This window comes from Poecilia reticulata, chromosome 23 (assembly GCF_904066995.2).
Source record: "Poecilia reticulata chromosome 23, P_reticulata-male-v2, whole genome shotgun sequence".
NCBI lineage: Eukaryota > Metazoa > Chordata > Actinopteri > Cyprinodontiformes > Poeciliidae > Poecilia > Poecilia reticulata.
This window is the reverse complement of record NC_088852.1, coordinates 13,208,251-13,230,179: the sequence shown is the minus strand read 5'-3', so window position 1 is coordinate 13,230,179 and position 21,929 is coordinate 13,208,251. Positions and strand designations below refer to the sequence as shown.

The following is a 21,929-nucleotide window of genomic DNA, read 5'->3' as shown; positions in this document are numbered from 1 at the left end:
GCTTTCATTAAGATTTGCGCTCCTTGAAATATGCATTTATTGCTTCAATTTTTGGGGGTCATGTTTCAGGATGCCAGTCAGCTCCCAGTTGTAAAACACCTTGTTTCCAAGGTTACGCATCACAACAGCTGCCAAAAAGTAAAAACAGAGCAAAACTCCTCCCAGCTACGCATCTAAAACCGGAGAGAATCACAACAAAAAAAGTCTACAAAAAGAATAAATCGGAACAAACGCAACCGAGTCAGACTGTTCTGCAACATCTAGAATATTAGAGAAGATAAACATTTCCTTATGACTCATGTCCAGAGTGTGGATGACTTTGTTTGGTCCTATTAGTTAAGTTTTTGTTTTTTTTCAGATAAAAACAACAAACAGCAGTTTTAATTTAAAAGAAATGTGGCCCTCAAGCTCTCTCAACTTAATTTTGATCTTAACAGTGGAAAATAAAAAAATATATAAATGAAAAAATTGGACTCCACTGGTGAACAATCCATAGAAAATATACAGTTTTGTTTCGCCCTTGTTCAAATTTTATTTTTTTGTTTGCAATTAAAACTACTTCAACATTCCAAAGTAATAAAACAGTCGACTGGCTTAAATTTAGATTTATTCTTTATTAAAAATTCGAAATATAATTGCTGTTCAGCTCCCCCCCCCCCCCAAAAAAAAAGGTCCAAGCTGCAAGGCGACAGCTCAGACCGACTTTTTTTCTCCTTCGCTTTTTAGTGAGTTTAAAATTAGCTTAATTATCATCTCCGTATAAAAGAATGCCCAGCTATCCAGCAACATGAAAAAGAAGCGAATGCCGTCGTCGGGTAGTTACGTCTGTGGCAGCAGAAAACAAGGCCAGTGTTTGATAAAATGGAGTCTATTAATGAGCTCCAAAAACTGGAGATAGCAGAACAACCGAGAATTGCGGTCTCTAATCAGCCAAAGTCTTTGAGCCTGTTGACTTCACACATGGTGCGTCAGCGCCACACGATCTGTGAGATTACATAAGACATTCAAACAGTCTGTCGACTTTGTCGCAGTGGATGGGATCCAGAGACAGAAAGCAGGCCGTTTGGGCCATTTGCACAGAGATTTAGACGCTAATATAGCTTATTCGACAACTTATTCGGTATTAAAGACAGAACAGGAAAATATATTTCATTTGCATCTACAAACACATGTAGAGACATGTTGAGAAGGCTGGTAGCTTGACTATATTTTGCAGCAGAATTAGCTCTTTTTCTCAAGCTGTATTATGTTTCGCCAATGTTGGGTGTGTGTTTTAAAGTTTGAATAATTCATCAAGCTGCTTTATGTTTTGAGCCACTGAAGATTTTATGGTGTAAAATTGAATCTGAAATTAGCAAAAAGGCACCCAGTGTCAAAAAATAAATCAATAAAAATCTTACCGTGATTGTTTTCATTGTCTTCGAAAATGTTCATAAAAATAATAAATTGAAACGAGGGATTTTTTTTAAAAGTACATTTAGCCACTTTTCAAGTTTGTTCTTTCGTCATGAAACCTTTAGTGGGGAAAATAAAAGCCCAGTCAAAAATTTAATCACATAATCTGCAGTGATGGACCTTCCCAAGGTTTTTTCATTCCTCTGACATAAAAAGTAGCTAATCTGAGTTTCGTTGGAGTATGCCTACTGGTATTTTTCATGTTTGTCCTATTAATCTATGGTACATGTTTTTAAGTAAATTCCTTCTTCTGATTTGCTAAATTGCATTTTGCATAATTGTTCACTAACACCAGCTTATCAGAATCAACCTGAATCAATGTGAAAAAAAATAAAAGCGTAATTTTCCATCTTTTTCTTGAGTAAAACGTTGTTTTTTCATCCCGCAGTTTTGTTTGCTATGGCGGAGTGAGGCCAGTGTGCATTTGTTAGTCTCAAAAAATACTTAATTATTTGGTCACTTTAATTTTACATTATTTTTTCAGGGAGGTTTTTCATTGCATCATATTTCTATTGATTGCGGTTCTTATTTCAGTTTGGGGAGAGTGATTGCCAAAGCGTTTCCAAGCATATTTTCAAGCTGGATGCAAATTGACACATGATCAATATGAAATATTCTAAACATCAGGTACCAAAAACCACAACGGGAATGAAATGCTGAAGGAGCAAACGGACGAGCACTCATCTGAGTTTGAGATGCAGACCGAGGACTTTGACGACTTTTTAAACGCTGAAATTCAGGTTTTGTCTCTGCTGGTGAAATGCAAGTAAATATATGAAAAAAAATCACAATTCCAAATAACAGGCTACATTTCTACTGCTCGGTTCTTAGCCTGTGATCGCGATCGCCTCAGCTACCTGTGTGGATGAATCCTGAGAGATCCCCATTACCCTAGGAGTGACCCCTCACAGCTCAGTTCATTAAGCTAGCCACCAAAGTGTCTGGGACTAAAGTCCAGATTTAATCACAGTTTCCATCCTCTTGCCAATCACAATTAGGTCCTGATAAGCCTCTCTGGAATTGCACCCGGGGGCCTCCACACACAGACAAAGGTTAATTTGTGAGCAGCAAGGGCCTGGCTGCGAGGTCAAAGGTCGCCTGATTGAATACATGGAAATATGCGCGTGGGCAAGATGGTGGGTCTTGGCAGCAATTACAAACTTCATCAGTATTCATGCGTTTCCTTTCATGGGTAATGGGTACATTACCTGGAAATAGGTGTGCTGATTGGAGGCGGCCTTTTATGGGAAACAGCTTACAGGCCATGTTTGGGTCCCTGGAAATGGAAAGCATTTTTTTCTATTACTGGCCTTAGATGTGTTTTCAAGTGCAAAGCAACTTTTGTGAGTTTCTCTGTTGGCTTCCAAGCAGCTTAGTCAAGCAGTTCAAGTCTGTTAAAATAACAGATTTTATCTGGTCTCTTCAAATCTTTAACCTGCTTGTTGTGCTGTGATTTCATACTTTAAGCTCAACAGAAAACATTGTATCTGGGAAAAAAAAAGTCTACATTTCTAATTTGTAAAATACACCCATACATGATGTGGTTCCCTGAACTAGTTGTGAGCTTTTTAAAATTTATAATTCTCCTATTATTATTTTTTTGGGGCAAAATTCATATTTATTTAACAGAATCTCTTATTTTCAAGAACATTATTGTTTTTTTGTTTTTTTTTAAATCTCTACTCCCCCCAGAAAAAGTGAGGTATTTCCATAACGAATAGATACAGGTAACCCTACAATGTTTTTGTTATCAAATTTAGTTCAGCACAGTGGCTAAACTATTGTTTTTTTTTTATTTAATGTGCGCACTCACTTTGATGCTGAAAAAGAAATTCCCTCAAACTTTAGCTGACTGGCGAACAGCTAAATATTTTGGATCCATGCTGACTGTTTACGTTTTCACCCACTTTGACAAATTGTCTCACTTCACTTGAAGAAAATCAGCTATGTGCAGTGCTGAATTTGTGCCAGACTTGTCTTTAGGAATTCTGTCTCAAAGTTTCTGTGGGTTTCTGAACATATTCTACAAAGTTCTGGAGATTTTAGTTAGGTGTGGAATTGTTGTTTGAACTTGTTCTTTGTCTTTTAATCTCCTTAATGCATACGACTGGAGAACACAGTTGAACAGTGATATCTTTATTATAATGATATCCTTTTGATTATTTGTAATTTCTCTGTTTCTTTATCTAATCGATGCAGAAGTCAAGAAAATCCAACTTGGCTGTACTTTATGTCAAGGTCATCATATTTATTATAATTAATGGCTGATGCTAAAATGTAATCAAAAGAGGCTTAATCTAATTATTAGTTAATGAGTCTGCACTAAGGATGCAAACAATTGATTGATGATTGATTTATGACTAATAGTCGATTAATGGTTTATTAAATTAAAATTAGTTTAACAGATAACGTCCTCTTCGACCTTCTTCTAATGTTATAGTTTGGCCGCCATCCTGCAGAGGGCGCCGCTGACGGAATCAGTTTATAGTTTAAGCGGAACAGGTTAATGCACAATTAAAGATGGCGGCGGGTCCCAGAACAGAAAACACAAACGACGTAAACAAGAGTCCAGTGTGGGATGCAAGACGCTTTTTATGCGGTTCTGTTTTTAAATATAAACACTCGACATGAAACTCTTTAAGTTTCACCTTAAAAGCGCTCATTCAGCCCTGCTTCGTGACGAGCAGTGTCAACTTTTCATTCCAAAAATTACCGAAGTGCTACGAAGGCGAGAATGTGATAACGGAAAAAGAGGGGAAAACGCTGATAAATTAATAAGCATGGTTGATTTTGATGGTCTGTTTAAGTTTTATAATACGAGAAAAGCACCAATTTCTGTTTATTCAGTTAGTATTTAAGGAAGCTTGACAAAAAGGTTGAAATATATATTTTTTATTCAGTATAATGCAGCCCTATATGTAATGGGAAGACAGTTGGTCCTCTTGATACTAAAGAAAACTTTAAAAAGAAAGTGGCCGCTTATCAATTAATCGCTAGTCACAGAATAAGAACTATCAACTATAGATTAAATCATTAATTGATAACTTGCATTCCTACTCTGCACACTGAGGCTACAAGGTTAATTAACTTTTTTGGACACTTTTACAGATTTGTTTGATTTTAAGTTAAAAAAATATATACTAACTAGATTACACTGTTAATCTAACAAGGGTGGAGATTTCTAACCTCTATAATTGTTTAAGATTATGAAGTTACCGCCTTTTCTCCCTGAGCTGTAGTAGAGTTGGAGGAAAATACCAGGCCTTCCTGGAGCCACATGAATCAAAATGGAGGTTTCTACAGAGTAAACAGGCTAGTTTATTCTGTCCTGTTTATGATTGCATCTCTCTGACCTCCCATGCTGTGGTGCAATGTCATTTCCAGGCCAGCTGGCAGCGGGGACATGTGAGATTGTGACGTTGAACAAGGACAGCAGCCAACCACGACGGACCATCGCCAGGCAGACGGCCCGCTGCGCCTGTAAGAAGGGCCAGATCGCCGGAACTACAAGAGCCAGACCTGCCTGTGTGGACGGTAGGAGCCAGGGGTTGGGTGGGTGCAGGGGAGAGGGGCGGGGGCGAGATCCTGGCTTTGCTTGCTTTGTTTTAAGGGCCCACTTAGTGTTTGAGTAGTTCCATCCAGCATGTAGTTTCACTCGAGTGAAAATTACTCAAACATGAGCATGCTACTCCCGAGGCATGTTCGACTGGAGCGGAGAGATGTGTTGGCTTTGAAAGCACGTTGAGATTACATGTAAAAACGAAGCCGTATCCAAGTGTTCAACTGTGTAAATAGTTTTTCACCCAGCTGCTGTAAGGTTTGGCCTTTTTTTCCCCCCACTTATTTAGTTTAGGGTTTAGTTGGATAAACCTGCAACAATGTAGGAGCAAAGTGGATCACTAGGGCTGCCTTTATGTTACTAAGACCTGCACCAAATCTATTTACAGCTGAGTCACTTGCTAAAGCCGCTTCAGGGGAGTTTCAAAATCCCACACTAACAGATGGGCTTATTTTTTCCTTGAATAGTGACACCATTACTGTAATATGTTTCAGAACAGATGGAAATAATTTTCTTCATTCTTGTTATTGTCATTCTTATGAGCCATCTAATTGGCTAGCTGGGATGAGTACTGATTTGAAAACCCGCTAATTTAAGTCCTTCTGAAGCAAGACCCTATTTTAAGGTTCCTTTGGTGGGCTTACTTGATGTGTACAGCTGCAATATGTAAACATTTCAGTTTTAGATTGCCTTCAAATCAGGTGATTAAAATTTTTTTTTACCTTTTTGGAAAAAAAGTACTTTTAGGAGTATTTTTATTTTTTTTTATGCTGTACTTTTTACTTTTACTTCGGCCATTTTATTATGAAGTATTACTATTCCTGAGTGAAATCCTGGATACTTTACCTACTGCGCATAACTTCAGTGAATGAAGAACAAGATTGATCTAACCAACAATTCACCAGACAGACAGACACCTGACATTTCTGTTGGATTCATAAGTTTTACATTGAAAGAAATTGATTTGGAAATATGTTTTTTTCACCTGCTTTTAGTTATTTTGTAATTATAATAATTACATAAATTATTTTCATCTTGGCCTTTACCAAAATGTCTACAAAACTTTATATTTTGCTCCATTTGATGATGTAGTTTTTACATTTTACTCAGTACTTGAGTCTCCTTTTTATCAAATACCTTTTTACTTTTACTTGAGTAATTTCTTGCGTGGCTTTTACTTTTTTCCTTGGGTAAAAATATGTTGAAGTTATTCTGCTCTCTTACTTTAATCATTTCTCTACTTCTTACTTTTACTGAAGTGAAAATATGTTGAAGCTGTGCTATTTTTACTTGTGTGCAATTTTTGGCTACTCTACCCAAAAGCTAAATCAGAAGAAATCTGTGAGGGAGCAAATACTTTCCAACACCCTATACAATCTCAACTTCAACTGCCTTTTAAATAGGTTGTCACTCTCTCGTGATGTGGCCTCTACCCAGGGTGGGAGGGGATGTCGTGTGCTCAGGTGAGGGTAGAGTAAATGCCTCTATTACCGGGATAGACCAGCAGTGAGCTGTAGCTTTAGATGTCTTGTTTTGGCTGTTATTCAACTGTGACTTCTCAGTTGTACACCCAATTGGAAGTGGTTTTTTGTCCTTGGCACTCTGTTTGAGTGATCTTACCCGCTTATTACATGAGGAGTTGGCCTCACATCACTGTACTGCTTGCATAAGTGGGGGGAATTTGTATGGAAGACCGTCGAAAAGATGACTTCCTTCTGTTTGAGCAGCATAAAATACACATGCAGTTTAGGGATACACCAATACACTTTCTTTTTTTTTTTTCAGTTTGGATACCGATACAGATACCTGGGGTTTATTATCGGTCGATACTAATATGGCTGATGATAAAAGTAATGTATTACAGTACTTTTCTATACTGTATTACAGAAAAGTATTGACTTAAAACATTTGTTTTTAAACACAGACATAAATGTACTGAATTACAAATTTATTTGATAACTCTGCACCAGTACAGGACATTGAAATACAGCAATAGATTCATAAACTTGGCCAAACATGTAAAAACAACCTTAGTGACAGACATGACTGGCTCGCTGCAAACTAATCACATTCAGATAGATCGAGTTAAATAAAATACGTCAAGTAATTCACACTGATTCTGACACCAAAAGCTTTTCTTTCTAATTGCCCAATCACTTCTTCCCAGCCAGTGTACTACTGTTGCAATTTTATGTTTGGACTTTCATTGCAAATTGTATGTCAGAAATAATTGCTTTGTACAGGAAACTATTTAACAAATAATGGCATTGTTAATATTGTGGTTATCTGACTAAAATTGCCTTCAGTAAAAGGCATTTTTATGTTTTATGCTGCATATTGCAAAATGTTTACTCTGTGTATTAGAGATGCCGAATCCAATTTTAGTCAATTCCAATTTCTCAGAGAGCAGTAATTGGAAATTTAAATTGTGTTTTTTTTTTTTTTTCTCTCTCTCTCTCTAGGTTCTGGTTGAATTGAATGTTTAGCTGGTTTTATTATGAAACATTTAAAAATATTAATAATAATAAAAAAATACAGAAAAAGCAAAAATGGCAACACTTTAGACTTTTCACTCTGTCACTGAAAAAACCAAACTGAGATGTGCAGAGTTCTTTAACTATGAATAAAATTAGCCTGGGAAAAAAAGAATAATTATAAATCTTTTCACAAACCAGATTATAGGTCTTTTAATCATTCCATCCATGACCCTGCTAAACACACAAATCTGTAACTAGAACCGTTGAAGCAGAAAATGAGCAAGCAGGTGATGCTAATGTGGGCGCCTCATAATTAACGAGTATTATTCAGTCAGGAGTTTGGCCAGTTTGGAGCATATAATATATGCTAACACAATATCAACGTGTAAAGACGTTGGCAGTGACATTCTAGAAGCAATTTTCAGTTCAGTTCAACTGTGAAACCATACAAGCATATTTCTAAACTGTTGAATTCTCAACATAATTTTTTAGAGGTAAACATTTAGCGACGTAGCTACAGAGTTTGATCGTTTAAGGTTATCCACTCTTTGAAAGACTGGAAATAGTCTTAAAAGGTAAAGGTCTTATTGCTTCTCAGGTTAACTGCCAACAAATGGCATTTTTCACGTTTGTTTAAAAGCAGGATGTTTTTAAAGTCAAAGGTGAAATCATCTGTCTGATAGCCAAGGCTTGGCAAATGAATCAACAGAACAATGATCCCCAAGCACAACAACAAATGCACAACATGGCAAAAGAAGATGTTCTTGCAATGGCCAAGTCAAAGTACAAACCTCAAAGACACCAAGGACTGATAAAGTCCTTGGAACTGCTTTGGATTCTTTCGACTAAGATGGATGCATAACTTATTGAATTATGGAGTACACTTGGTTGTTCACACACCAACAGCATTTCCTGTTGCGCTTTATTACTGGTTGCATTTCCATTGACTAGATAATTGCTCAATTTGACATTTTGGAAAGGCCCCTAAGAAGATGACAGGAAGTAGCTAGAGGATAATGGTGTGGTGTGTTTTTTAATGATTAATCACGTGAACAAGCTTATTCACATGTGATCTTAGTTGAGTTTCTTATTTTGTGGAAATACTGTGATTGCAAAAATGGAAACAAATCAACTGAATCCTATGTTTTTTTTGTTTTTGGCAGTTAAAGTTGAATTCAAATGGTTTATGTCATAATATGTTTGAAGTCACTCTTAAATTGAAAGCATACTATCATCTGCTTAAAGTGGAAAATCAATACATTCTAGCCCAACGCGCTGCTCTGTAGTTGTATCTCCATAAAACTCATGTCGGAATTTGGCCTTTTATTTTGAGAGTGCGTGGACTCGTGTGTGCCTTTTTAATACGTTAGAGTTGATACACACACACACACACACACGCACACACACACACACACACACAACACACACGCACGCACGCACACATACTCATTTGTTTTGGTTGATATTACAAAATCCCACAGCTTGATATTATTGCTATGCAACGTGGAGACGCCTGCCTCCACAAATGCAATCTCATTTGTTTATTCGGAGGGCAGGCTTGGCTCACAGTGGTGGGCATTTAAACTGCGGGGAGGAGAGAGGGACCTGACGGGGGACGGAAAAATAAATAAATAAACCCGCGTCAAATGCCACAAATGGAATTTCAATCAGTTTTAATCTGCTGGAGTCCTTGAGGTCTGCTCACAGTTGTAATGTGCCTTTGCCTTGGCTGACATGATCGGTGTCCTTCATGCTTCAGATGCCGTTCGCATCGGTCATCCGGCGCACGCAGGATAATCCGGAGCTCCATCAAAAGTCTCACACCGCACCTGATAATGAAAACAGAGGGAGTGCCGAAGAGTCGCTCTTTTGTTGTTGTGCATTTCCTACCCCTCCAGCTCCTTTGTGTCTGTTTATTGCCTTGAGGAGGAGAAAATGGGAGATAAGTCGTCAACACGATAAGGGAACTAGCTCAGGATATAAGAAAAAAAGGGAAAAGAAATCCCCTAAGAACTGCAGCTCTGTGGAATAAAGTGCTCTTTCATTTTCTGTCTTCTATCCCTTTCTCCTTCCCCCTCTTGTCTTCCTTTATCTATTCTTCCTGTTACACAGACACTCATTCCTGTGGTCCTCTGTTTTCTCTCCGATTGTATGTCTTCCATGCCCCTACCCATTCATGTCCTGTATTGCAATCTAGTTTCTAAAAGTAAATTTTCTGGTAACTGCTATTTCATACTCTCGAGCCCTTTTACATCTATACTTGACGAGTTTCTAAAGAGCTGATCCTGATTCGTATTAGGAGGATAAGAGACTGAGAGAGAGTATTAGACAGGAGTAGAATCACCTACTTGAGTGGGACAGACATAGGAGGAGCAGACTCCTGGTCAGTGTGATTGTTGTTGAGGTAGGGATACTGTATGATGATATGCCAAAACAAAATTCAGTTCAATTTAAGACTGAAAAGTAAAGTTAACCCTGCTACTATTAAAATGAATGTACTGCTAGGCATGGGCGATCTGGACTTAGTTTTATCACGTTATTTCGTGTTACTTTTCTGATAGCAGTAAATGCAACAAATGTGATATGAACTATTTATTACTTAAAGTTTAGGTAACTGTTTGGCTGTTACTGTGTAACCTCAATTATAGCCCCACAAATACAACATATGAAAAACATATGCACAGAGTGACTGCATTTAGTCATATTTTCAAATTTCTTAATATTTGTTGGCACTCTCATTGAACAAACTGGAGAAAATGGTTAAAATAACAGGAAAAAACACACAGACACACAACCAATCAGGCACACTTTCAGTGTTGAGGTCAATAATTGTTATTCCCTCACCAAAAACATACCTGGAGTGTGGCTTGGATTCTTTTATGCATGTTTTAGAAATCCTTTCATCTCCCGTGGTAACCATTCAACAGTGGAAAACGCCTTGGTGGAACTAGCCCCGCCTTCAAGGTGCAGCTCTTCTTCAGAGCTGCAGTTTCCAAGCCTTATAGAGCACTTCTTCCCCCGTGACCTCTCCACTCAGCTCCTTCAGAGTAGCCAGCCACAATTAGCAAACACTTGGTGGAACTGTGCACCTGCTGAGCTCATTATAGGAGCTGCTTTTCAGTGACATGCGGGTAAAACCATTGTTAAAGGATTAATAAAGGAGCCATGTGGTGATGACTTCCTGAAGGCGGAGTTTGAGAAAGACCAGGAGTTCTTAAAGAGACAGAGGCCCAATTTATAGGCTTAAATTACAAACTAAAAATTCTTTTAAGTAATATTTGATATTGACATTTTTAACAACTGAAGTTAATATAGTTACTTGATTGTGGTATAAAATCTCACTTTGTGCTTGGAAAACACCTACCACCCCTTTAAATATCACCCTCAAAACACTTACAAGTCAATGCGTCCTTATGACAGTTGAGTTTTTTTTGATATACTACAAATCTTTTGAGAATTTTTCCACTGAATCTGTTTAAATCTGAATAACCCACAACAAATTAAGATTTTTGATAATAAAAAAATAAAAAGGATTTTTATTTTTTGAAGAACTGTTAGCAAGTGTGTAGCAACCAGCTAATTTTACAGGGCCGCAAATTTGTAAGGGCATTCTGCCACTGCCTTTTCTTCCCTTTTGGAATATTTTTCGTTTCCTCACATGCACCGTAACATACGCACACACACACTCCACCGACTTAAGACTGATGATCATGGGCTGCGGCCTTGTCATGGGGCGCGAAGGCAGGCAGATGGGGACCCCAGCCCGAGGTGGGATGCTTCTCCTTGGGTGTGCTGGTTTACAGGCTGTAGCCTCCTAACTGGAGCGGGGTCACTTGTCACATGCTGCTTTTTATATACCAATTGCGTGTAGGATAAAACGGTCCCTGTAACCAGGTTCCCCCCGTTTACGTTCCGTCTTGTGAACTTCTTCACGTATCTTACCGTTGAACAACTTGGATGAGTATAAAGTTGATTTTAATTATGAAGTTGAAGGAACTATAATACATGAGTTTAATTTATTTTTTTATCTAAAACAGGTAAGCTTTTTTTTATGGTGCCTCTAAATAAAATTCTTTGTCCTATCTTCAGAATGAACTCACATTTTTAAGTCTTTTGTTACATCTTATAGGTTTATTTAGCTCTACCCAGCTTTGGATTAGCTTTGATTACATTCTTGAAGAAACGCATGAAGCCTTCATATAACAATAAGAAACATTCAAAGGGCACAAACACTTTCACAAGTCCTGATTTTAGAAAATATATATTTTTGTCAGTTTTGGGAACATTCTGTTTTGTGTTTTTGAAATAGCTTCCATTTAAATTCAGGTATGTGATGTTTCATGCACCAAAAAAAATTATAGGATTGTGTTTTACATTTGAATTTACAAGATAGGGAATACTTCATTTACAGTTAGAAGTAATGATTTATACACTTAAGAATTATATTTTCCCTTCCTTTTAATATTTAAATCAGGCTTATTGTTTAAAAGCTAAAGCAACTTCAACTGTTTTACATCATGTAAAACAGAAACTCCCACAACTGAGCATTTTTTTTCTTGTAATATTTTACTTTTTTTCCCCCCATTACTGAATAATGTAAATCTATTGAAAATATTGTTGTACGGCTTTATCTCTAGAGAGACCAGAATCAAAACGCCTCTTTGTGAGTTTTTCCGAGCTCGCACACGAATACTGAATTTGTGTTTTGCTGTGCGACGAGCAGAAAAAAAAAAATAAATAAATAAAAATAATAATAATACAAAGATAGCTTCTGTTTTCCCCTTGGGGTGAAAAAAGGCTGACAAGAGGTGCCCATTAGCATAAAAATAATGCAAAGTGTTGTGCTCTGGCTTTTATAAGGTGGCGAGAGTTACGGTAAGTTTCACATCCATTAACCTTGCATTATGTTGCTTTGTGGCTTCTTCCCTGCTGAATTCCTCAATAAGTCAAATCCATTTTTCACAGTTTCTTGAAAGAAAGAAATAGAGAAGCTAACCTGTTGTTTTTTATTACTATTAATAAATGGTGACTTGGAAAAATATAGTAAAAGCATTTATTAGCAACAAAACAATTATTAGTGAGTAAGTTTAAAGATCTTTGCTACAGTGCTCTCAAGAGGAAGTGCGTGGCTCATTTCTGAGCTGAATCTTTTGTAGGAAAGCTACTCAGATCTCAATGCTTTTTGTTTTAAAAAATATATTTCTACAGAGTCAGATTTTTCAGTTTTTCTTTAAAGTAGTCTTAATCTAGAGTTCTCCAGGTTTTCTAAAGATTTTTCAACAATTTCCTTAACTTTGGCTTCTTTGTCGCTCGCTGTTTTGTCTCGACATTGCAAATGCCTCTTTTAGTAAACATCCAATCCTCCATATGTGGCCTTTTAGTTTTGGTTTCTATACAAATCATTTCTCTCCATAGCAACAGATATCTTTGTTTAGCTATTTTAAATGATATTCATTTTAAATGGTCTTTAATATCCCAACTTGCACTCCAACTGGGAGGCAAACATAAACACTGCTCGACTATAATAAAATACATGACTGTTTGTAAAGGAAGATGCAAACAGAGGTTATAGATTCAGCTTTAAACTGTGACTATGACTTCAACTCTGTGTGCTGCATCCATGATTCTCATTGGTCTCAAGCTATTTCAGTGACTATGAAGGCAAGGATGGGAAACAATAAAACAGTCCCACTGTAATTTTTTGCAAATATTCAAAACCAAAATGTGCAACATGATAGTTTTTCTTGTTAATAAAAAGAAAAACAATATTTATTAAGTACAAATGTATGTGCAGGCTAAATTTTTGGTTTTAACAAGAAGAGACTTAGAGAGGCACGTTTTTAGTCCACACATTGTGTCTGCCCGTTTCTTTTGCATCTGTAAATTTTTCCAAAAAAACTGAACTATCTTTCTTGTTACTCTATGTTCTAACAGCCAGTAAATTATTCATTGAAATTAAAGTATCTTCAAAAATACCTTATTTATCCCAAAGGGAAATTAAATTGTTACTCATATTAGCCATGTATTTTCTAAGTTGTTGAAACGACAACAACTTTTAAACTTTGCACAGCTCAGTATTCAAGACCCGGAAACAATATTTCATAGTGGCATAGTAGCATGTCCTTGTTGAAAATACCAGTGGTTAGCAAGAACTGCTAATCCACCTCTTTTGCTTTTGGCGCTCGTCTTTAAGTCTCGGAGAGACCCAGAAGTCTTGGATATGATCGTTGGAATAGATGGTTTGAGCTTCCTCCTCAGGAATTATTTAAGCTTTCAAGATATTAATAAGCTGCTTTTTTTTCTCATCCAAACAAAAAGAAAGAAAAGGCTTATTTTAATGTTGTGACTCTATACATAAATTTAATGTCATAGTTTCAAATCTGCTGGAAAAAAAAAACATCTGACATGTGCAATCAGAAAAAAATAATTATTCACATTACATGCTTTAATTTTTTAGTTTTTCCCATTAGATTTCTTCAGTTTTCTTTTATTACTATCAGGTCTTGGCGCAAAAAGTCATGAAGATTACTCCTCTCCATTAAAGCGCGCAGAAATAATTAATCTCCGCCACACTAACAGTAAATATTTAACATCCCCGACGATGCAGCTCTATAGCTCACACAGATGCCATAATGCTTTCAGGCAAAGCGGTTACGCTCTCTGTTAATGAAGCTGCATTATCCATGCATCCTGTCTGCACTGAAGCCTCTGCATTCATAAATTTGCAGCCGTAATGTGATGAAGTGCGCCCAGGTGTTCCAAAGAGCCGAGACGTTGATAACGTCAGAGGGCCTCGGCGCGCCATTGTTGTGTACGTTGCGTTTTATTAATGGACGTGGAATGAGAAAGTGGCCACTGAAGTTCTCTTGAAGTGCTTGATACGCATCAGTGGATATAATAAAGCAGTCATATTAGCTATGCCCCAAGCACTTACCCTGAAATGTTTAGTAACATGATCTATCCTTTCTCCAGCCCTTATATTGCAGCTTATATTTTTGATATTTCCCCAGCAACAGCGAATGTTAGCCAGTAGCTAGAGAAAAAAACAACAAAGGAATTACAAGTCCTTTTTTTGCTTAGCTCTGTGCTGATTCGTTCAGTAATGGCTCTACTGAAAACCCTCTCTGTAGTGAGAGTTCATGAAGAGGGATGTTGCCCCAGTAGATTGCTTTGTGTGCTTTGTCTGATGTCAAATGAGCCATCAGGCAATTGCACTGAAGTATTGCGGAGCTCTTTATAAAGTACGATTCTTAGCAAGGCCAGAGCGCCTATCACTTCAGCCCATCGGACTCCTCTGGACACCGCAGCCTTATAAATCTGCAGGAAAGAACCTGTACCCCATCTTTCTTTCTTCTTTTTTTTTTCTTCACAAGGTCCTCACAGAATACACATGTAACAAAAGCATAAGCCATGAAAGGCCGTCTTTTAATGCAGAGCTACAATGTAGAAGTTACAGAGTAAGAGGTAAACTTTTTTTCACATTTCAACTCAACTCGAACATAAATTAGTGCATATTAAATTGGGATTTTGTAGCATCATGTTTGTTTGCATGATTGTTATCCTCATGTCTCTCTCTTTCTACCTAAGACTGGATGACAAGTCTTTGGTTTGGTTCTTTGGTCTCAACTAGCTTCTTTTTTTGAAAGTCAGTTTTACTTACAGAGACTTCAGTGTCCATTTTATTTGTTGTTTCAATTGTTTTCTTTACTTATTTTGGTCATTTAAAATTTGTTCCAGTTCCAGTGTTGGATGTTTAAAATTTAAAGTTTATATTAACATTATGTTACTAGAAAATGGTCTGCAAAAGACTGAGACCGCACTGCAAAAACATATCAATATTGATTTAAAGAAAAGTGAGTTCTACTGGCAGATTTTTTCATTTATGACATTTTTCCCATGTTCCCAGTGGAACTAGTGCTTATCGTATTTTAATGAATATTAAGGAATTGTTGACTTAGACCAGCCCCTATGTTTTGCTTAAAAGGTACTTGTTGGTTTTGTCTTATTTCAAGTGTACTAACGTATTTAGACTAGAAACGAGACAAAACAAATCAGGGGTTAGTTTTTGCAGTGTAAATGAAGGTCAGTTTGGTTTAGAAAATGAAAACACATACTACACCCCTTAACAAGTAAGAAAACAACAAAGAATATATATTTACATCTAAATATACACAATCAATATATATACACAGTAAGGACAAGACATTGTCAACCAGTTAATGTTTTATATAATGCCATATTTGGACATTAACAACAATACATTTAGCTCAAAAAGGAGCTCAATAACAAGAGTTATTGAGGTGTGACACAATTTAGTAACAAAATAATAATAAAGAAAAATTTTTTGGAGAAAGGATTTTTGTCTGGTTGATTGTTGTTGGTGTGGAGTCAGAAATGAGGCATTTCTAGAAGGTAAACACCAAGTCTCACTGCTTCCAATTATCCTGATGGCCTTTTCTTGCCACCTACAGCACCGCAGACAGAAATAAACCGTGCAGACAGGAAACTCCTACAAACACGGCAATAAAATAAATTAGCATGTGTGAAAACATTGAAAAAAGCAAGCTCTCACTCCTCTGACCCCCATTTTCTACAACTCTTCACCTCTGCGTCTTTTGTCTTCACTTCCTCTTTATATGTCCGCCGCCTCCCTCGGCAGCAGCGCCATCCGGCAGCAGTTATGACTTCCATCCTAAATGCCGCCTGGCCGTCCGCAGCGTCTCCCGCAGGTCTGCTCACGGGCACCGTCTCGGTTGACGGCCCGCGCTCTCTCCACCGAAGCCTCACCGGCCTAATTGGAAGGGAAACGTCGCCCCCTCCCTCCTCTGGCGTACACGCATGTCCAAGAGGGTAAGCCTGTTCGTCAGGCTACGGGCAGTGAGCAATTAATGAAGAATTACTGCTTCGATGGACCCACACGGGGCCCGGGCTACGATTTACAGCAGGAGGAAGGTGTCAAGCGAGTCGGGCAGACAGAACCGGCACGGAGACACAGTGACCGAGGAACAGATAAATCATCCATCTGACAGAAATTATGCTTCCTGTTAAGTCTCGTAAGTGTGAGAATGCTGGTTATGTAACCGTCAAGAAACACAACAGTGCTACTAATCAAAAAGCTTAACCGTAGATGAAGAGAAAGCAAATGCAGGGATATTCTTGCCATCAATACCGATCAAAGTCCTGAAAGGAATGGAATAAATAACAGCACATTTGTGTACCATTTATATAAAAACACAAGTTATTAGAATTGATAGAAATGATTGAACTTGAGTAGGTATAAAATAAATTAAAGGAAATGTATTATTGTTTTTCCTCAAAATGCTTTTAATTATTAGCTGAAGTTGGGGGATGCTGTAGTGGTGTTTGTGGTCACACATCTTCCCTCTTATTTGAGTGTCATTTGGAACCCAGGAGTTTTTATGCTGTGCGCAGTCCCACTGAGTTAGACTGACCCAACGTGTGCCTTTACACAAGTTTTTTTTTTTTTTTGGTGGTGGTTTGGGAATTGATGATGATTGTCTGATGTAATAGTTTGTCATTTTTATCATTATCAAAATAGTAGCACAAATGTCCTGATGAAATTCAAAGTCTATTTTGCCCACCCGTGTCACAAAATGTTATGTATCTGGCACTATTCAAATTCTAAAGTGTTTCATGAGGACACAGCATAAATAATGGAAAAAAAATAAAACATAATATTTAACACATGTGACTTAATATATTTGCACCAAAGTCAGCACTCAGATCTTCAACACTTAATTATTGATCAAAGTAGAGTTGCCGCTATTGCCTCTGGATAGTTTTCATAGATTATAAGTTTGTTGTTTTTTGGGGGGCGGCAAGGGATGGGGGGCCGTTCCCTTTTGTTGAGAATAATTCATATGATTTATGGATGAAAAACGAAACTATTTGTTTGATAGTCGTCATACCGTATTTATTCCAAAAGTGCACATTTGTATGAGTTGGCTCATGTAGTCTCTTATGTGATGAACTAGTTTTTGAAACGAAGGTTTCAAAGTTGCAATTTTTGCTTAAATTTTCATCAAGCATGTCCTGCGGTTTCAAATCCTTTAATGAGATGCCAGAGAAAGCACCAGAGGGACTTTGTTTTTTTTCTTCAGAAATGAAGCAGAGCCCCTCGTCTACCTGTCTGTCTGACTGAACGATGGCTGCTGTACTTCAGTTACAAGAAATTAAAAACTGTCTGTTTGGAAATAGTCATGGTATGAAAAGAAAAAAAAAACTGACTGTCATGGTGTGAAAACCAGTGAGGCGCCACCTGTTACCCATGTTTTGAAACCGACTCGCAACATTTCTCTTAATTTGCTACCGGAAATATCTTGTTATACTCGTATCTCTTCTATGAAATCTACACCTGTATAAATTCATATCTTTTTGTAATAAACAGTTGGAAATATTACTTAAACTTAAATGTATGTATCAAAATAAGAAATAAATGTTATAGATAAAACAGTACAGCAATAGAAAGGATCATTTTTGCTTTTGCTACAGAAAAAAAAATAATTTCATTTTATAATTATATATATATATATATATTGTTTTTTACTTTGCTAGACCTTTCCTCAAATGATCCTCCAAGAAAGAATCTCAAACCAGCATTTGCCTTGTCACTTTGTCTGCATGATTCAAATACTTGTATAGAACTTTATCAAATTCTCAGAAGGGGTCGTCTGGTTTTTATCTCAAGTGACTACACTGGAATGTGAGAAATGAAAACCATTAACATTGACAGTTTTTATGGAACAATCTCATAACACAGCACAGGATGGACCAGTAGTAACTATGTGAAATATGTTCGAAGATAAGCCTTTAATATGACGACTGCATGACCTGAATAGGAAGGTACAGGTTAGTGTTATCTTACAAGAGGCCTGAAAATTGAATGATAACATAGTGAATAGTATGTGAATTATGTGTTTATGTCCGCAGTACTAGTGCATCCTTGTTATTAAAAGTATTTTTTAGACATTTTACATTGAATGTGAATCTGTTTTAGTGAAGGTGGAGCCAATTTACAGCATAAAAAAAAAAAAAAAAGTAGCAGTTGCTGTACTTTGTGCACAATTTCCCCATGTTTTCTTCCCCGTCTCACCTCCGGGATGTCACATTGACATCCCCAAGTCTTTCAGGCGCCATCAAGAATTTTCGAAAGTGCTACAATCTCTTAATGCCTCGCACAGATGTAAAAATGTTCCCTTCTGGCAAACATTGAGATACCATACGTAGAAAGACAGCTTTCTTTAAAGTAATTTTCTGTATTTGTCAAAACGTCAGTCAGTGACAACCTCTGTGAAGCATGTTAGCATTTTGGATCGCAAAGCCGCTTTTTCCTGCCAACTCCTGATGGAGGCTCAGATGAGGCGGGCCAATCAACTCTCGAGCCCCGCGTGCCATTTGATTTCTGCCGCTGACGGAGGCAACTGCCAAGACGGGGCTGCGAGTGTTCACTCACTCGTTCACTCACTCACTTCCCAGCTCCGATCCAACACACACGCAAGCCCATCTGGCACCGTGAGCGAGGCGCCGCTTTTCTCTTTTTAACCCCCATTACTCACGAGGTGCTGATTCCATATGATGGGTGTCAGAGCCCCGCGGTGTACATCTCCACACTCATGCTCCCACTTATCTTCCTTTCATGTGATTACTGGTAGTCCTTTGTTCTTTTTTGTTTTAAGAGCCAGAGATGATCGGATGACTGCGGTGCCGGTTGGTTGGATGCATGCTTTGGTGTATTGGGCACCAGCAGAGTGAAAAAGTTCCCCGTACTCCTTTAACTTTCCGCATTTTGTTCAAAACCACAAACTTTAATGTATTTTTTATTTGAGTTGTTGTATGGACCAGCACACAATTGTGCATAGATGTGAAATGGATAGAAAATACACAAAATTTGTGTAAAAATGACCCTTCTTTTTATTACCATGAAAGCACCATCACTGTGGTTGAACATGGCAGAGGCGTCCTCATGATGTGGGAAGTCGGTTAGCATTGAAGGAAAGATGGATGGAGCCAAATGTTGGGCAGTCCTGGATGGAAACCTATTGGAGTTGGCAAACAACTTCAAGGCTGACCAGAACCACAATAGAATACGCCAAAAACACAACATTTTGCCAAGTATTTTGTCTAGTTTCTAGTTAAAATCTCCTTATAAGCTTTAAATAAGACAAAATTAGCTTAAATAAAACTTTTCTGCAAGACATAATCGCTTTTTACAAGTCAATAATTCTTGGATTTTGATAAAACTGAATAGTTTCCACAGGTAGATTATTTTCCCATGTTGTAAGTGAACAAATTTGCCAGTAGAACTAATATGAAGATTTCATCTTACAGAAAAGTTCTTTAACTAGTTTTGTCTTATTTCAAGTGTGTTTTATTTCACTCTAGAAACTAGAAAAAAATACTTACGATTTTGTGTTTTTGCAGTGATTGGTTTAAATGTATTTGAAAGGCCTAATTAAGTCCAGAAATGAATCCGATCTTAATTTTTAACATGACTTGAAAACAGATGTTAGAAAACACTTTACCCAATCTGATTGACCTTGATCTGCAGTTTATTTTTCAAGGTGAAACAGGCAAACTGCTCTGCCTGTAGATGTCTACGATAATTCTGGTATTTGTCTGAAATACAATTCATTTTTATATATATATTTTTGCATCATTTGACTTGTGTGATGCTGAAAAGTGTTTCCATTGCTAATTTCGAGGATTGGGAGGTCATTTGAGCCAGTCTTTATGTTGTCCAAACACAAGCAGCATCACAGTGAAAGCAATTACCCACCGCCTTGTATGATCCCATTAAGCTCACGTCGGCTCATTTTCAGCACGCATGGGCCCTAATGATGGACGAAAACGAGATGAAATAAATTGCTTTTATGCATTTTGTGTTTTAGTTGCTTCTAATAAGAGGGAACCTTGAGTGTACGGCCTTGGCATGATTGGGAAAATATCTGCGTGTGCGTGGCGCTGCAGAAGGAAGCAATTTGGTTGGTCAGTGGATGTAAATATAACACGGTTGTGATTATTCTTTATCTTCCTCATTAAAGCGGCGGAGGAACAGCTGCACGGGCACACTGGGCAACTAAAGAAGGGAGGCACTCTATTGTGACTGAAATGATAAAATGCATAATTAGGTAGTCAATGTTGTGTTCCATCTCACGCTCGCGTATCCTCACTCTGTCTTGGCCTGATAGGTGCAACTCTATGTTTCCTCTCCATTTTCAGAAATGATGATGTTCATTAATGCAATGCAATTTTGAGCATGCCTCTCTCTCTCTCTCTCTCTCTCTCTCTCTCTCTCCCCTGCGCTCTTATTCTCCGCACTGTTTTGTCTTTGGTAATTTACCTTTTATTGGCTGGCTTAGCAATTTCATCAGAAACACGGGTTCATTTAATAATGTATGCGTTTCGCTGTTGTGTACCGTTCCGACACCCACCTGTAATTGCAGTGCAGCTGGGTGCACTCGGCTGGATGGATGCACCGGCTGATGACAAGGACTTGGTGAGGAAAATGACGACATCAAAAAAAAAAAATTTATTCAGCAGGAGAATCGGGTTGTTTCCTTCAAACTGTGTTGTTTTAATCTTAATTTGACCTAAAGCTTAGTTGCTAATGATGTATTGTCTCGCTTACACTGGTGCTGTACATTTTTAGCTTTGTAAAAAGAGTAACTCCTTAATATAGAAATGCAACGGCCAGATCTAAATTTGGTATTATGGTTCTATGCCGTGGGTGCTGTTACATCAAGGGGTAGCATGAGCACTCAGAAGAAGGAATAATTTCAGTTGGGCTACAGAGGAGCTTTCTATTGCTTGCTTTTATGTCTGGCCCTCGGGGAGTGGCTGTCCCTGTGTGTTGTTACAGTTTAAGCACTGAAAAGAAAATGGCTCGACACTCCTACATATTAATTAAAACATTGTTGCGTTGCGACTAATGAAAACATTGCATTGTTGACAAGAGTAGCAGCTCCTTAATGAAAACATTTGACTGCCTAATCATAAAGCCCGATTGGTGACAATTCTTAAATAGGGTGATATGACTCACCGCCCAGACTGCCATTCAATCGAAGCAGAAAAAGTAGTACACAGTAAATTTTACTGTTATTTCAACAACAGCTTGAGTAGAAAGAGTTAAATTAACACCAGTTCTACTGAGGACCAAATAGACTTAGGCACCATGTTAAATTTATATCTGTAAGTGTTGATTTAACAGAGCAAAATTTGGTGTGTGGGAAAGTCATTTGCTCTTCAAAGAAGTTTCGTATTGCTTGTCTGGCTAAGGCCCTCATGAAGATTTGCCTTTAAACTGCTGGAGACTAAAGACCTCGAAGGTGAACATACGTAGATCCTTGAGAAGATTCATGTCTTATAAACTTGTAACTTTGCTAAATTAACAGCTCCTTAAAGCTGCAGTATTCAACTTT

General features: G+C 37.6%; 1 protein-coding gene across 2 annotated transcripts in view; it reads left to right on the top strand.

The window, feature by feature from the left end:
• The window catches only part of tafa5a (TAFA chemokine like family member 5a), a 160,398-nt gene that overhangs the window by 87,091 nt on the left and 51,378 nt on the right, over positions 1-21,929 (top strand). For both annotated transcript variants that reach the window (XM_008401147.3, XM_008401148.3), the window contains exon 2: positions 4,840-4,989. In XM_008401147.3, coding sequence (XP_008399369.1) covers positions 4,840-4,989 — 150 coding nt within the window. The remainder of the gene's footprint in view (positions 1-4,839; positions 4,990-21,929) is intronic.